This window comes from Camelus dromedarius, chromosome 15 (genome assembly GCF_036321535.1).
Source record: "Camelus dromedarius isolate mCamDro1 chromosome 15, mCamDro1.pat, whole genome shotgun sequence".
In the NCBI taxonomy this organism is placed as follows: domain Eukaryota; kingdom Metazoa; phylum Chordata; class Mammalia; order Artiodactyla; family Camelidae; genus Camelus; species Camelus dromedarius.
This window is the reverse complement of record NC_087450.1, coordinates 33,038,869-33,057,412: the sequence shown is the minus strand read 5'-3', so window position 1 is coordinate 33,057,412 and position 18,544 is coordinate 33,038,869. Positions and strand designations below refer to the sequence as shown.

The 18,544-nt window shown below is 36.3% G+C and overlaps 1 protein-coding gene across 6 annotated transcripts in view; it reads right to left on the bottom strand.

The window, feature by feature from the left end:
- Positions 1-18,230, bottom strand: part of THADA (THADA armadillo repeat containing) — a 286,630-nt gene extending 268,400 nt beyond the window's left edge. For all 6 annotated transcript variants that reach the window (XM_010997148.3, XM_064494536.1, XM_064494535.1 and 3 more), the window contains exons 1-11: positions 18,114-18,230; positions 15,159-15,258; positions 14,759-14,853; positions 13,905-14,035; positions 9,963-10,111; positions 9,816-9,848; positions 9,517-9,565; positions 6,505-6,686; positions 3,364-3,458; positions 2,218-2,438; positions 269-969 (exon numbers count right to left, since the gene is read on the bottom strand). In XM_010997148.3, the coding sequence (XP_010995450.2) occupies positions 269-969; positions 2,218-2,438; positions 3,364-3,458; positions 6,505-6,686; positions 9,517-9,565; positions 9,816-9,848; positions 9,963-10,111; positions 13,905-14,035; positions 14,759-14,853; positions 15,159-15,234 (1,732 nt within the window). In that variant the 5' untranslated portion in view covers positions 15,235-15,258; positions 18,114-18,230. The remainder of the gene's footprint in view (positions 1-268; positions 970-2,217; positions 2,439-3,363; positions 3,459-6,504; positions 6,687-9,516; positions 9,566-9,815; positions 9,849-9,962; positions 10,112-13,904; positions 14,036-14,758; positions 14,854-15,158; positions 15,259-18,113) is intronic.
- Between the last annotated feature and the right edge of the window lie 314 nt (positions 18,231-18,544).

Below are 18,544 nucleotides of genomic sequence, written 5' to 3'. Positions count from 1 at the left end.
TAAAATGAATTAAAACCTAGTAATAAAGGGAACCTCATAATGATAATTGGAATTAATCTTTAGCTTATAGAAACGCCTTCAGCCAAAAATCTCTGTTTGGCTAGGTACAGAAACATTTGTTTCAATCCAAAATCTCTATAATTAATATCCTCCCTCACTATTTATGGAAGTGGTAATATTTAAATTTAAGTATGGTCAACATCTGCCTAGGTACCTATATTTAAGCATCCTAACTAGAAATTACAACAATAAAAATTCATCTTCTTACCAGTTTTAGCATCAGCAGAAGTCTGAAGAATCTTTACCATGTAGCTTAAGCTGTCAGGGTTGCAATTCAATAATTTTGGCAAGTAATAATCAATCACATAAGATTTTTGATCCAGATTTCCTTCACACAGTATAAAAAGTAGAGGAGAAACCCAAGTCTCATGCCACTTATCAATCCAAGTGTTGTCGACAGCCTGGGATTTCAAACAACTCTTATGGTTTTTAAACATAGTTTCCAAGAGGTCACTTGCATAAGGCACCAATGACTGATCCCCCATCACCTCTAAGATTTGCGATGGAACAGTTTTAGCTAATGCCAAAATATGTTCAATTCCTATGTACTCTACTAAACAACCAAGGCATGTGTACTTTCCTTTACTATGCCACTCCAATCGCAGAAGACTCTCAGTCAGTTCCAAAATGAAATGATCAGCGGCCAAATCTGACTTTTCTGGCTCTTCTATAGTGAGCTGGTGCATTTGGAGAATATTTCTGAATATGATTTTGGTCTGGTGTCTCAAAGCATCCAATGGATGTTCCCAGTGGGTATAGACATATTCCAAAAGTCTCCTAACTATGCTTGAATTCCCATTCAGACTGTCCTTTAGGCTTGGGGAACTTGATTCAAGGACATGTATGGCAGAATTAGTCCAACACACCAAAATTCTAGACAGAAACATTTCCAGAGTTGACTCCTTGATCCTGAAGAAAAATGAGCCATGTTATTATAAACTGACCAGTAAAAGTAATTTCATTTTATAATCATGTAGACTTTAAACATATAAAATATAAAGAATGATCAGAAATCGAATCATTATTAAATTTATAACAACACAAGAAAATACAACAAACAAAGCCAAAACAGATCTCAAATTTGTATATGAATCTTTCCATTTCATAAAAATTAACCCAAAAAAGAATACAAGGAAACTTTGGGGGGGTGATGGAAATGTTCATTATTTTAATTGTGATGATGGTTTCCCAGGTGTTTTAAAATATACTGAGGGGCTAGGGCAGGAGAATATTAGAGAGAATGGGGTTTTTTAGGGGGTAATGAAAATATTCTAAAGTTAACTATGGTGACAGTTGCCCAACCGTACAAACATACTAAAAAAAATTCAATTACATACTTTAAATAGGTGAATTGTATGGAAATATAAAGTATGTCTCAATAAAGCTGTTATAAAATAAACAATAAAGAAGTTTTTTGAAAAAGAATATAAAAGCAAATACATGTATGTTCATATATGACTGAAGAATTGTGTTGTACACCAGAAATTGACACACTGTAAACTGACTACACATCAATAAAAATATATACATACAAAAAAAGGAATTGTACATCATAAATGGATGAATTATATGGTATATGAATTATATCTCAATAAAGCTGTTTTTAAAAAGTAGTTTTAAATTACTTTGAAATATGCACAATTTACACCAAAAAACCCACAAAATACAATCCAATGGAGTTAGAAGACCTTGTTACAGCTCTGGCTTGGGTGCTTGTCCGAAATATACTGTTAGGTAAGCATTTACTTTCCTAAGCTTCACTCTACCCATTCAACAGATTAGATTTCCTATCCTATCTATCAGACAGGTGAGGATCACATCAAATTACCTACCTGAAGTTATTCATAAGCACTAAAGTATTATATGTATAGAAATTTTCATAGGCTTTTTGAAAATGCTTGCATTAGAGACTGAATGTTAAATTAATTTTGAAAATGGTCACTATAGGTTAACCTGCACCAATAATTTCTCTCTCCCATTATCCCACCTTCTCTTGTTCTACTTTCACATTTACTTCATTCCCTACACATATCTCCCCTTTAATTTAGGATTATCCTGACCACTTTCCATTGAATTTCTAAGTAAGCTGGCTTCGCTGCCATCTTTTAAATGTCTGACAAGCAAAACAAAATATGAGACAGCAGCATCAAAACTCACTGTGAACTCAAGGTGAACAAAACATGCACAGTATCCAAGAGCAGAGCCTCCCGACTGGGGCCCATCCTCCCATCCTGCCAGTCCAACATGGTGAGCGTCCCCTGACACAGGAATAAGAGAGCTGACTGGGAGACATCAGGACAGCAAAGGTCCCCACAGCAGTTCAAAAGCCACGCGGGGACGCTGGCACAGTCCACTGAACCGAGAAGCAAACTACTAATCTGGAAAAATACAATGAAGCTGATTACAGATAAGGCCTCTGAAAATTTCTAGAGATACTTCAAAATACAAATCCAAAATTCTCTTTTCCCTGAAACATCCTTGGAAAAATAACTGAATCTAAAGCTGAAAAAGCCACAAGTGTTAAAATTATTACTACATCAAAACAAAAAAAATTAAATCTAAGCACATGAACCGTTTTGCTGGTTTGAATGTTCTGGTAGAGCACAACACATCGCCACCTGCAGGTGGATGAGCTTATTAACTAATGTTTTGTTAGAGGTGATTTGAGAAATAAAAAAATTTAATTTTATCCAATGATAATTACTTTGTGTGATCTTGTACATATCTATTTGGCATAAAGTCATTTTGCTCTTAGTAGAGAACTAAAATAACTCCCTAGATAATACAGTAAGAAAAAAAAACTGCTAGTACTAAACAAAAGAATTGTGGCTCAAATTATTAATTTACACTTCCCATAGAGTCAAATTTACTGAACAATTGATTCCAGCATGATTCCTGTCTAAAGTACAATATTTGAGTTATTTTTAATAAAGACAACATACTTATCAAAAGTTATTACTGTATATATCTACACGTTAATCTCTGTACAATTTTTAATACTACAAATATCTTTTATGATACTGAGAGATGGAACTGAACAACACTAGAAATAAACAAAGATACACAACAAAAAATATTGATAATGATTACCTTTGTGAGATGGATTTATAGGTAAGTATTATTGTCTTCTCTCTGCTTTATCTATATTTTTGAAGCTGTCTCTTATAGTAAGAGAAAAAGGCCATCAGAAAGGTTCTGACTGTGCCAATAAAATTTTTTCTTAAATTCACTTCTTTAACAACATTTTTAAAACATGTGTCTAATTATCAATGAAGTATAATTCTTAAAAAGAGATGTACTTACCAAATCAGGAATCTTTTCAGGTGGATGAAACATAGTTTTAATAAAAAGAATAACAGCTAATCCAGATGTACTCTGAATTGTCTGTAAGAGGTCATCTATTTGGCAAAAAAGTAGAAAGTATGTATTAAAGGATGATGGATACTGTGGTGCAGCAGACAGAGCAGATGCTGTGGGGTCAGACAGTCCTGAGTGCAATTTCTAGCCTGACCACTTCCTGGGTGAACAGGCCTTGGGTAAGTTATTTAACTTCCCAGGGACTCAGCTTTTCTGTAAAATGGGAAAAATGTAACACCTAACTGACACAGTTGTAAGGCTGAAATGAATAATGAACATAAAGGCTTTTATGGCTAGCACATTCTCAACAGATGTGATTTCTTCTTTTCTCCACTAACATCCACTCTCTCTCAGCATATCTATCAGCAAAACTACATGTCCCCTCCCCTCCACTGATGCCTCTGCATTCCAACCCCCACATGCATTACTTTTTCTTCAAGTGATTTCAGGGCATGTATAAAGAGCTTACATCAGTGCTAATCACAAACTTTGCTACTGTTGGCATGGTACCCAATGTAACCAAACCACCTTAGCTTATTATATTCTTCTGGTTTTCTCTTAGCCTCTGGTTTGTGAGAAAGTGTAGAAAATAATAGGTGAATTATTCAACTTGGGGTAAGAATTATGAACACCTACTAAAAATTTCCTACTAAATATCCATTTCTGCCCTTTATCCCTGTTAACAGAACTATGACTTTGACTGGGACATCCATATGCCCAGCCACAGGCAGGATACCTGCTTCCTCAATCTTCCTTGCAACTAAAAGTACCATATGAGGATTCAGGCCAATGGGAATGTAAGCAGTAATCCCTTGGCTATTTTTGTTCTTCCTGATTAAAGGTAAAGATGCAACTGGTCTTCCTTCCTGCTCTGAATGTAGACATGATGTCTGGAGTTACAGCAGTCATATAACAGCCATGAAACAACAAAAATGGGGGTGAAAGCCGACAGCTGAAGATGGTAAAGCAGAAAGGCAGAGATGTTTAGCCCAGACTGCCTACAGTAGTCCTGGATCACCTGCCTCTGAATTTGTTATGTGGGGAGGCACATTTGCTTACATCCCTGAACTTCAGTTTTCTGTTACTTACAGCTAAACACTTTGATACATGAAGTTTAAAATCTTAGGGAAGAATAGCATTGATTAAGTGCTATCAACTTCTCAGAAAAGTGACTGCCTCACATTAACATGTCTTCTCTGTATTTCACCAGTTAAAGTTTTTTTTTTTACATTAACAAATTCCTTTTATAAAAAGCAAATATCCTTTAAAAAGATGTCTACATTATGCCTGAATAAAAACTTTTCCTTTTTTTATTTTATTTGGTTATAATCAGTTTACAATGTTGTGTCAATTTCCAGTGTAGAGCACAATTTTTCAGTTATACATGAACATATATATATTCATTGTCACATTCTTTTTCACCGTGAGCTACCACAAGATCTTGTATATATTTCCCTGTGCTATACAGTATAATCTTGTTTATCTATTCTATATATACCTGTCAGTATCTACAAATTTCAAACTCCCAGTCTGTCCCTTCTCACCTCCTTTCCCCTGAAAACCTTTCCTTTTCACATCTATCTGAGATTCCAGGATTAAAAAAAAAAAGATTAAGAAAAGAAGTATTAATGAGATGATATAGTTAGAACTTCCACTAGTTTCCAGGGTTAAAAACATATCAAAAATGAGATACTATTTTTTTTCCCATTAGCCTAGGAAAACTAAATCAGTTACTGTTTTTTACAAACAAGGGCTCTGGACAGACCCCATTAATGTTTTTTTTTAATTAAGTTAATATTCATATACAGATTACCATATAGAATAGGAGGTGAAAGGTGAAAAAGTAATATAACTTTTTACGTAGATATTTACATGTTAAGTATCACTTTGTTGTTAATCTTATTATAATATAAAACACAGATACAGAAAACCACCCAAAACAAATGTACAGCTTAATAATTATTAGAAGGTGAACACCCTTGTACCCACTGATGCAAGGCAAGAAACAAAACTTAGCCATCCAGCCCAGAAGGCTCACCCATGAGCCTCATCCCAATCACAGGCCCCTCTCTCTAACCCCAAGTAAGCATTATCCTGACTTTCATAGTAATGACTTCCTTATTTTCAAAAAACAGCTTTATTAATCAAATGTGCATCCTAGACACTATAATTTAGTCTTGTCCATTTTTTTTAAATTGATATGTCTTTAATCTACAGGTGCCCTCCCTGTCTCTTTCTTTTTATTATAATTTTTGTTGAAGAACTCTGGCCTTTTAACCTGTAGTTCCCCACAATCCGGATGTTTGTTTACTCCTAGTGCAGTTCAACATGTTCTTCTGTCCTCTGTGATTCCTGCAAATTGGCAGGTGACCTACAGATGGATCAGTCTCAGGTTCAATCCCTATGGAAGACTCTTGGTGGTAAAAGCAAGACTGTAAGTGGTACACGTTGTCTGGCTGTCTCTGTAATGTCAGCGGTCATTGATGTTTAATGCCCACCTCAAATCACTGGGGCTTACCAAATGGTGATCCCTGATTCTATCACTTCGTTTTAACTTCTTAGTTGAAATACTTTTATAAAGGCACTCTTCTCAGTAACTACTTGATTTCCCAGTGGTACAGTTCATATGGACAGAAGTGACATGAGACATAAGGAGAAATAATGACCAGCCCCACAATGACTGTCATTATCTGAACGTAATACTTGCTGCTAACGAGATATGCACGGATTACACTAAACTTTCCAGATCTTCCTGCCAAATGTGGGTTTTTCAAGAATTTTCTTTTGTTTTTTAAAGTCTGTGGCTTTTCAACACTAAGATTGTTAGGTTTTCTTCTTTGTATACAACATATACATGCACACATGCACAGGTATGTTTAGAAAAATCCTTCAACATTATCCCTCGATGAATTGGTGTTATTTGAAAGATAAAGCATGAAAACCTTATAATCCAGGAACTTTCTCCACTTTAAAGGGCTAGGGGAGGGGAAGTTTTACATCTCACTTTTAATTATCAAATATTTCATACCATTAGTATCAAAAACTGATTGACAATTATAATCATCATTTGTATGTTTTTACACTTACCATCAGTTAAAAACTTGGTAAAAATACTCAGCAATTCACACATACTTTGCCATGTGGGAGAACTCTTCAATCGACTCCTCTGGAAACCTGGTATTTTCTGTACCAACATCACTGAAACTCTAATGCCTACCAACAAGTCATTCATCAATTGCGTTTGAACAATGTGATTTCCAGCCAATTTTCTACAATGAAGAAAACATATTATTACAAAAGAAAACTCAAACAAAAATGTCACCATTTCTATTTCTCTCCAAAATAAAACACACTCCTCAATCAAAAGGCCAAAATTAGCTTTAGATTATAATCAATATTTATGCCTCTTAGGTCCATTCCCATAAACATTCCAGTTATGTAGACATTTATTGCAAACTTTCAACACTCTTAACTTACCTCAAAATTTCCCTTTTTCTCAGCCTCACTTCTTTTTAAAGTAAACATAACAAATCAAGAAAAAAAATGACACAATTTATAAATCTGAACACTCCCTATCCTGGATACTTTCTTCACCTGGCTCCCAAGATGCCAGGTTCTCCTAGGTTTTCTCCTGCTCCACCGTTGCCGCTCCTTCTCAGGCACCTTGGCTAGTTCATCCTCTTCGCCCGGACCTCCTTCTATCAGAGCTCGCCACAACTCAGCCCTTAGTCCCCTTCTTCTGTCCATCTAATTCAGTCCCTCGATGCTAAGCTCATCTAGCTCATAAACTTTAAATTATAATCTCTACACTGACAATCCTTCAATTTTCATCTCTAGCCCAACCTCTCTTTCTAATTCCAGATTTGTATATGCAACTTCCTATTCAATATCTTCACTTGGATGTCGAAAAGACATCTCAAACAATGTGACCTTATCCACAACTCCAAACCAGCTCCACCTGCTAGGATCCCTAGCCTACAAAAACTTTGTAACCATCCTTGATTCCTCTCCCCACCATCCCATCTATAGGAAAATCCTATTGGTTCTACCCCCAAAATCTATCTAGAATCAAAACACCTCCACTGCTACTCCCAGCCTGAGCCACTCTCATCCCTCCTTTATGTTACTATTACTTCAGTAGCCTCCTAACTGGTCTTCCAGCTTCTATCCTTGTTCCTCTCAATTATCAACATAGCAGAACACAAGAGTAATGATATTAAAACAACAGTCAGGGAAAACAGTTTGGGGTTCCTCAAAAAGTTAAACATAGAATTACTACATGATACAGTAATTCTGCTCCTAAGTATATGCCCCGAAGAACTAAAAGTAGAGACTCAAACAGATACTTGTACACCAGTGTTCATAGCAGTATTATTCACATTCGCCAAAAGGTAGAAACAGCCTACATGTCCATCAACAGATGAATGGATAAACAAAGTGTGGCTTATACTACAATGGAATATCATTCTGCCATTAAAACAGGACTGAAATTCTGATACATCCTACAACACAGGTTAACCTTTATAACACTGTAAGTAACATAAGCCAGGCACAAAAGGACAAATATTGAATTCCACTTATCTGAGGTATCTAGAAAATGCAAATTCAAAGAGACAGAAAGTGGAATAGAAGTTACCAGAGTTGTGGGAAGAGATAAAAAGACAGTGAATGTTCTTTTGGACACAGTGAATTTCAGGCACTTGTAAAACATCCAGGATGCCCAGGAGGCAACCACTATATGAGTCTACCACCAGGGAAGAGATCTAATTAGGAGTGATAAATCTGGGAATCCTAAGTACATAGATGGTAGCTGACACAAAGAAGTAGATGATATTAAGCACTGAGAACAAACAGAATGAAAAGGACAGAACTCACACTTAAGAGAGGAGCAGAGGAAGAAGAGCGTAAGAGGAGACAGAGAAGGAGCTCCAGGTAAGGCAGAAAGAGATCTTGGGTTAAAGACGGCACACAGATATACTTCTGTTCTCCCCCAGAACCTCCCTAAACCAATAGCCAAGGGATTTAAAACATAAAAAGACACAAATGATAAACAGACAATAAGACAACAATAACATTTTATAAGCAGATAGATGAGTGATAAACTAACTTAGCAAAATCAGGAAAGGTGAGTACTAAGCCAGAGAACAAGCCCAGAGCAATCTGATTTGCAGCCCCGAAAGGCTAAGAAATTTTTGGCACCAGGTACTCCTTGATGTGGTGGTAAATGTAGGGATGAAATCAGGAAGACTGGCTACAAGTCTGCTGAAGAAGAATAAGAACTCTGGATCATACCTCTAAGCCAGCAAACAACTGGTTTACCTCTAGAGACGCTAAAACAGCAGGTGTCAGGACAGAAAGACAGCACAGACATGGCAACAGTATCATACTGCAAACAGGAGAATGAGGTAAATAGATGTACAATGAATGACAAATGCCAAGACTTCAGCCTTCTTCCTTCACTCAGCAACCAGATTAAGCCAATGGTTTGAAAGATTCTTCCATGGCGAATCCGCTACCACTGGAAAAAGACCTCAAGGGTTCCCATAAGAAAAAGCCCAGCTAGACTAGCCTACAATAAAACTTATAATCAACCCCTCCCATATGCATAGAGATTCAAATAAACTCTTGGTGCCCCATTCTTAAATGAGTGCTCAGCCAAGGATCACAACGTCTGAGGAAAGTTTCTAGCAACAAATAGAGTGGACAAAGGCAGCAAACAGAAAAAAAGCCTGGAAGAAATAGAGATCATGTAAAGATAGGAAAACTTAAAACAAACAAAAAACACTGTCATTAATATCCTCAAAGAGATAAGAGAGGATACTTCATCTGTGAAATAAGAACAGGATGCTATGAAAAAGGAACACTCATGTGGAGGAAAGAGCTCTTCCCTTTCTCATTTATTCTCATAATTTATTTGATTTTTTAAAATTAAATATCAAACCTCTAAAAAATATATTTAAATAATTAGGTCTAATGTTAATGGAGAGGGATGGAAAGGAGCACATTCTGGAACCTTTTAAAAATTTCGTTTGTATAAAGACAATGCACAATTGCAAATGTGCACACACACATACACAAGCATGGAAACACAACACTTGCCTATTTTCTTCTGAGATTTCAATTAAACTCTTCCGCAGAAAATGAAGCACTGAAACAAAAAGAATATAATGAAAAATTTTAAACTGTGAACTTTAACTTCAGCCCAAGAAAATATTTTAAATCACTGCTACCTAAAATATCATAGTATAGAAGTAGAAATGTAAAAGAAAGGAGTATGATGTATGTACCTTAGTCATCTGTAGTACTCTACTCATTGCCAAGAAACTTAAAAGAACCAGTTCCAAAGTGATTTATACAAGCAGACACCTCTCAGAATAAAGTAAAATACTAGCACTTACCATTTTCAAGAAGATTATTAACACTTGTTCTACCTGTGGGGGGAAAAAACACTGTCGGGTAAGGAGCATCAAGACCAAACATCATTTAACACAATGATGTAATGACAGGTGTGAGTCAGAAAAAATACTAGAAAAGAGCTGGCTTACCTAAGTCAAAGTTTTCCATACAGGAAGATAGATTGTCAATAACTTTCCTATAAGAGTATAAATCAGTAGTATTCAATTCTTCCTGAAGACGAGAAGTAAAACTTTGTATAGCTTCACTTAGAAAAAATTCAGGTAGGCCATTCAGTGAGCTAGAAAAAGAATCAAATATTAAAAATCTGACAGCCTTATAGCACATAAAAGGATATGGAGGGAGGAATGGGTGGTGAAAGGGAGGGAGGGAAATAATACAAAGGAAAAAATATTGAACTACACCTTCAAAATACTGTCAGAAAATTATAACTTCATACCACTGTCATTGGAACTCCCTGGTCTGTCATCTCTCAGCTGATCTCTTGCTTCCATCTTGCCTCCCTCCCATCCCCCAGACTATCCTCAACAGAGCAGCCAGAGTGATAGTACTAAAACACCAGGTTATTCCTCTGCCTAAAATCATCCAACAATGTCCCTTTCAGTCTAAGAAGTAGCCAAAGGGCTTTCAATGACTTACAAGCCCCTACACATCTGGTCCCACCATTATTTCTCTGGTCTCATCTTGATCCTTGTTCATGCAGCTCTAGCTACACAGCCCTCTTCAGGTCCAACAACATGTCAAAGTCTTTGTTCTTATTATTTCCTCCATCTGGAACCCTCTTCCCTCAAATATACCCAATAATCATTTCTTCACCCCTTTTAGGTCTACCTCAAACGTTCCCTCTATCAATGACATTAAGATACCTGAGATAACTACTATATTTTAAACTACAACCTCACCCTACCCTTGATGCTCCCTTTGCCACTTCTCTGCTTTATTTTTCTCCATAACACTCATGCCCTCTAATTCCTATATATTTTGCTTATTTGTCTATTTTCTATCTTCCCCTTAGAAGGAACCTCCTTTCTAGAGTGTTTTATTCACTGTATCCCCAATGCTTAGAAGAATACTTGACACATGGTAGATGATAACAAAAATTTACTGAAAGGATAAATTAAACGTAATGCCAATTTTACCTCAGTTAATCTAAATCAAAACCAGTAGGCATTTTTTTTAAAATCTGACTCAATAGTTCTAAAGCTTTTCTGGGAGGAAAAAAAATTCAAAAATAGGAATATTTTGAAAAAGAAGAGTCACTAGAGGGATGATTTGTTCTAGTACATAATTAAACCACATTATCAAACTACACTGAATAAAAGTGTGAATGCTGGGGTATACACAAATAGACTCAAGTCTAAAATTAAACTTGTGTTTATACAAGAACAAAGAACATAATAAGATGGCATTTCAACCATGTGGGGAAAAAATGGACTATTCAGTAGTTTGGGGGTAAGTGGCTCCCCATACAGAAAAGAAAACTAAGTTGGATCTCTACCTCACACTACAAACTTAATTCCAGATATATTTAAAAGTTAAACAAAAAAAAAAAAAAGTATTCTAAGAAAAGAGAAGTAATTTTATATAATCTTATATTAGAGAAAATATATATAAGCTGAAACTCAGAAATCTATACAAAGGAAAATATTAGGTTGGATTACAAATTTTTTTTTAATTTTATAAAGCAAACACCATGAAGAAAGTTTAAAAACAAATAACAAAATAAAGCACTATATTCGGCACACAATCTATATGGGGCTCTTATAAATCAAAAAGACATTCTGTGGTTGGCTGCCATCTTGCAGGTATTCCCCTTCTTTGTTGGCAAAGCCCACCTCCCACTAAAGAGGCTAAAAGAGTGAGACCTCTCCTTCCCAGCCATTTGTCACAACCAGAGAGAGTGCATATGGCCCAATCTTGACAATGAAAATTGACAGAGCCTTCAATGAAAAGTCCCTTGGGACCTTCCACAAAATGTTTTTCTTTCCAATAAAAAGAAATGCAAAAGAGGAAATTTTCTTTTTCTTTCTTTTTTTTTTTTTTCTTTTTTTGTCTTTTGGATGCAATACAGTCTATATGTAAGGTGTCTGTAATTGCCACAGCCCCTTGTAACTCTAAGGGAAGACAGGGCCAACACAATGGGAAAAAAAGATGGAAAACATCAGGATCTTTGATGACATTGTTGACCACTTCACCAAAACCCTGGAACTGGCCAGGATTTCATCATTTGCTTTATGACACAATAAATACACTTGCTAAAAAAGAAAAAAAAAGAAATTCTGACAGAAAACATACAAAAATAAGTAATCACGAAAAAAGTAAAATAGTCAAAATCCACACATTAAAAAATGTTCAATCTCACTAGTAATCTGGAAAATGCAAATTATAGCATAATACCATTTTTTACCTATCAGATTTTAAAAGATTTAAAGATTAACTTTATTCAGTGTTGGAAAGATATGAAGAAAAAGGCACTCTTATTCACTGTTGGAAGTATAAACTGGAATCATTTAGAGGCGAATACAATTTAGCAGTATCTATCAAACATTTTGATAGGCATAAATTTGGTCAAGAAATTCTACTTCTAGGAATTCATTTCAGAGGAATACACATATTCAATTATATACATAATTATCATTGCTATCATTGGTTATCATTGCAACACTGTTGGAATAATGAAAACTTAAAAACAAACTATCAAAGAAGAAGCAATTAAATATTGTGTAATATGGCACATATAAATTGTGGTACATCGTATTATGGAATATCTACGGCTGTTAGAATGAAGACTTTGGGAGGAAATGTAAAATGGTGCAGCCATATGGAAAAATGCAGGGAAATTCCTCAGAAAATTAAAAACAGAACTACCATATGATCCAGCAATCCCACCTCTGGGTATATATCCAAAGGAGCTGAAAGCAGGATCTCAAAGAGAGATTTGCACACCACGTTCATAGCAGCACTTACTCACAATAGCCAAGAAGTGGAAGCAACCCAAATGTTTTATCAACAGATGAATGGATGAACACAATATGGTATATACATACAATGGAGTATTACTCAGCCTTGAAAAGGAAGGAAATCCTATCACATGCTACAACATGGATGAACCCTGAGGACATTAAGTCAGTCACTAAAAGATAAGTACAAATACTCTACTTATACAAGGTATATAAAGCAATCAAAATCATAGAAACAGAAAGTAGAATGGTGGCTGCCAAGGGCCAAGGGGAGGAGGAAATAAAGAATTGTTATTTAAGGGTACAAAGTTTCAGTTTTGTAAGATGAAAAAGTTCTAGAGACCCACAGCACAACAATGTGAATATACTTAACACTACCAAACCTGAGCACTCAAAAATGATTAAGATGGTAAATTTTATGTTATGTGTTCTTTTAAACCATAATTTAAAAAAAAAAAACAAAGAATAAGGACTACACTGACATGAAATATCTCTAAGACATTATTTAGTGAAAAAACAAGCTATGGAGAAATATGTAGAGTATAATTCCATTAATATAAAAAAAAAAAAAACTAAAATATAACACACACACTAGACCCAAAGAAAAGGTCTAGAAAGAGACATCAAAATGTTAAGTGATAACCTTTGCTAAGAAAAATAAGATAGGCCAGAAATAGTGTACTTCTATATTGTCTACTTCTACATTGCTTGAAGTTTTTACATCAAGCATATATTCCTGTACTACCTGTGTAATTAAAAATGTGTTTAAACCAAGAACAGAGGGGACAAATAGAGGAAAAACAGCAGGATGACAGATTTAAATTTAACCAATAATTGCATTAAATGCAGCTAGACTAAACCAGGTGTCAGCAAACTACAGCCCACAGCCTGATTTTTAAAGGCCCGTGACCTGAGAAGGCTTTTTATATTTTTACAGAGTTGTGATAAATAAATAAGTAAGTAAACAAAACAAAGTGAAACCATGTGAATGAAATTGTTAAGTGATATATTTCAGTTCAGTTTTACCAAACCACAGAAGAAATCTTAACTATTGGTTACTTTTGCTCAAACTAAACATTTAATTGCCTAACTTCTCTTTCTTTTTTTCCTTACCTTGCCAAAACTTTCTTCAAAGGATTCTTTAGATTCAAAGAAAGATAAATGCCTGCTAAAATATCCAAACAGCTTCGAACAGTGGGATCACACATGCCATTTTTATTTGCCTTCTCCAGTAAGGGCACAATCTATAATCCAAAAAATTCAAAGTCATAGTAATTTTTTTCTGATATCAAATATAGCAAAGTAACATCGATTCAAATACTCTTTTAAGTCTCAATTATAATGTGACATATTTTTCACACTACATTATTAAGGGTACTGATAAATACCTATTTCAGTATTTATTAATTTTTTAAAGCCATGCCCTCAACTCCCACTTTACCCTCCAGACCCACCTTCATTAAGAACTACAGACATGTTAATGGCTTAAGGTACAGGAATTCTGTAGCACTACAATACATTTAATTGATTTCCAAAAAAATATTATGCAGGTTCAAATAGTAAATCCTAATACTGAAATGCTAGTAAGGATAGTCTTTACTTTCTTTTTTTAATGCTGCCCCTTGAGATAAGTCTTTACATTTTAAGTTAACTTTCTGATGTTCCTGCTAAAAAGTTTTGATTAACAGGAATAATTTTTTTTAATTTATCACCACAAAAAAGGTATGCACAATTACCTCATTAACCTATCTATTTACAGTTCCAATGGTGGCAGGAGCCTGAATATAGCTTCTATCACTACTTTGAATAAAAAGATATCACACAATGAACCAAAAAAACAAAACCGTTTTCTTTACAGATACATTGATATTAAATAATTGGGAGCCAAAAATTGTCAGTTAACTTTAAAAGTCCATAATAGCATGATAATCTTCAAGATGCATCCACAAATATCAAATCAGCCTTACCTGTTTAACATAATGGATCTGTGACACTCCATCAGTGAGTTGCACACAACGTAATAGCAAAGAAGCCAGATTTTTCCCTTCCACATCAGCCAAAGCTACATAACACACACACAAAGATCTCTTCAGTGACTTAATAATATATGGACATGAATTTGCCTTTGTTATATATTCTATAAAATTTAAATATTTATAAACAAAACAAACTTGGCAGAACTTAGTCTAAAGATAGGAGTAGATAGACATTTAAGAAAATCATTTTACATCCAAAGCTCAATGTAAAGAACATGGAATAATTAAATAGCAAGAGTTTGAAATTATGTGATACAGAGTCCTAGAGATAAAAATACTCTTGTTTGCAACCTAGAAAAGAAATCAACAAATGAAGTCAGAAATCACTTACATCTCAAAGTTTCAAGGTCCGGATGACAAATGGTCAACAAAGTAACTTGCGTTTGTTTCTTCTTCTTTACACCCATTTTAAATAGATTTAACAGTAGTCACTACAAGAAAGAAGAGTTTTAAAATATTGTCTAATGCACTACTGACCTCAGTACTACTGACATTTTCGGCCAAATAATTCTTTGCTGTAGGGTGTTGTTCTGGGCATTGTAGGATATTTAACCCATCCTTGGCCCCTATTCACTAGATGCCAACAGAATCCTCCTCCGAGTTGTGACAACCAAAAAATGTCTCCAGATATTGCCAAATGTCTCCTGGGGAGCAAAGCTGCCACAGGTTGAGAACTACTGGTCTAAGGATTTCTGGTTCGAAAAACTTTTTTTTAAGCTCAAGAAGAGTTTATTACTGTCTAAAGTTACTTTTACCTACTATTACTCAGTCTTTATATTGTATTTATTTTACTTAATTTTTAGGTTTTCTTTTGGGGGGGTATTTATGTTTTAAAATACAGCAAAGATTCATTTTAGTAACAACAAAGAAACCAGCATAGTTTTTCAAAAATTAACTGGGCCTACCTAACCTCAGTGACTTCTTAGACTGACAGATCAGGAGGCATCATAACACATTGTATCTTGATTCCTGCAAAGTATGTGATAAACTTTCACATATTATCCTTGTGAGTTCTTTTTAGTTAACAGAGTTTGTTTTAGCTAACAAGGTTCATAATGAACTGAACACGTGTACTCAAAGAATACACACTAATAGTACTGTGCCATCTATAGACAAGTCACTAAGGAAATGTCACACAGGGCTCTTTTCTTGGTAGTTAGCATTTTTAGTAGAGTTTGTAATGTAGACATGAGAGGACATAACACAGTGAATTTATAAAAGACACAAAGCTGGAAGGACATGGTGGATGATGGAATCAGGATTAAAAAAACAGCTCAATAAACTGGAATAAACTTACCAAGATGAAATAGAAATAAATGTAAAGTGCTACATTTAGATTAGAAAAATATAACCTAGAAATATAGGATGGGGAGACGAGGGGAGGCAAAACGTGATTTGAAAAGTTTGAATATTATGTGAGCCAACAGCACAACAGGACTGCTAGAAACCACATTAGAAGTCAGCTAGATCAAGGGAATGCCTAACTCTTTGGTCAACTTCACAGGGCAGGGGACATGCAGAACACTAGGTGCTGTGCTGGTGGCCACATCTTAAGGAGCAAAAGAGCTGCTGTTGTCAGAGAACTGCTTTGGAGAGAAGAGGAAAAGATACATTCTGTCTCAGATGCTACAGAATTTGTAGATGTCTATAGAATTAGGAAAAGTCAGTGCAAGCTTCAGGGAGGTTGATTTCAGCTCAATAAAAGGGAAAAACTCATTGGTCCAATTATAGAATGGGCTGCCTTTCAGAGAATTTTCCAGCACTGGGAATATACAAACAGAAACTGAATGAAACCTTTTCACCAGGACTCCTGCAGTAACCTCCCAACTAGTCTCCAAACTTGCTTCCTTTCACAGTCATCAAAGCAGTTTTCTTCAAATCTAATCATTCTCTTGCTTAAAACATTCCAAGGGCTTCTATTTACACTTAGAATAAAATACAAACCTGAGACTTTGGTCTTCAAGGCCCTAAATAATCTGGCCCTACCTTCCTCTGCAGTTCATGTCAAATTAATCTTCTTTTCACTATCTCAGGGGCTTCGCACTCCCTGGTGCTCTTACTTCCATCTAAGGGACCTCACACTTGCTGATACCTCTGCCTGTCATGCTTATTCCACCAAATCTTTGCAAGGCTGACTCCTCATCATTCAGCTCTCTTCTCAAATATTACCTCCTCCAAGAAGCCTTCCATGACAACTCTGTCTAAAATGCCACGACTCCTACTCACAAACAGACCATTTCTATTACTTCATTTTCTTCATAGCACTTACTACTACCTGAAATTACAATAACTTGTTTATTTGTATATTGTCTGTCTTCCCTAGTGATAAAATCCATGAAGGCAGAAACTTTCATCTGTTTTGTGTACTGTTTTAATTCTCAATTCTCAAAACAGTACCTGGCATATATTAGGTGGCTTAGTGTCTGATGAATAAACAAATCAGCTAATTAACAACCACTTGTCAGAGATGTTCAAAAAGGAATGTATGCCTTTAATGGCAGAAAAGTGGACAACTTGTCATCTTAAGTACATTCTATAGCCAAGGGACAAGCCAGTTCCGACACTGAAGAACCTAAGGTCCCTTTGCAAAGAAATCAATACAGCAATGAAATGTGAAAAGTCACTTAACAGAAAATGGCAATAAAGATGGACACAGCTAAAAAGGCATTGACAAGGTAAGAATTTGAAAAGTGACATGACTAGATCAAGGGGGATATTATTGGGACTCATTTCCTAGTGATCACCAACATACAAAGTTTAGAAGGGATAGGGACAGACAACTGGGGATAGTATTCTCTGGTGAATGGTGAGCAAGTTTGCAGCAGGCTTTGATCTTGGAACCCTCAGCACTGCACAGAAAGAGGTTTGGGTGCTTGTGCGTGCTCAATGGATGCCTAAACGTTTGTCCTGAAGAACCTGGCCTCCCAATAACGGGAAATCCCGTGCCCACCCTAAGGCACTGCTTACATGCCCAGAGATGCTCAGCAAATTATACTCCTGACCTTCTGACTGCTGCTTCACTCCCAACTACACCTTTCTGGCTGACTCCCACAAACATTCAACCACGTGGAGTCTGGGGAATGACAGCTGAAAAAAAAGTGGTTAAGATGCTATCTCCATGGAGACCTACGCGACCGAACAACAGGTTCGCGACCGCCAAATTCTCGCGTAACTAAAGGACGGGATTAGGTATGTCGCCTGGCGACCCTAGCAAAGTGGAGGAGCCGAGCGGTGGAGAGTCGGGCGCCACCGCGGTTCCGGCAAACAGGAAGCCTGGGAGCCAAACCTCGTGCCCGTGAGCGTCTGAGAAGAGTCGCAGCCGTCACGCTGAGCCCCGGAAGCTGGTCTAGGTCTACGGTGTCTCCGTGGCTCTCAGCGTGGTCTGTAGTCCACTACCGGGTCAGGGTGAAGAGGACCTTGAGGAGGAATCATCGCGAGAATTGAGCTAATAAGCTCCTCCAATCAGGAGTCCAGGGAGGTCGTGATGTCACCGGGGAACCGGTGTTAGTGAATTTGGTCAGACCCTACTTTGAAAGAGTCCGCGGTGCTTTAACTCCAGCGCTGGGGCGAACGCCGCCCGCCTCCATCCCCATAGGGCAGCTTAGATTGTGGGCTTCACAGCCCTGAGTGCCTGGGAAGCATTTTTACCTCAACCCAGACGTTGCACCCTTCTCCACTCAGCTTCCTCAGCGCAAAGACGAGGAGAAAACTGACTCC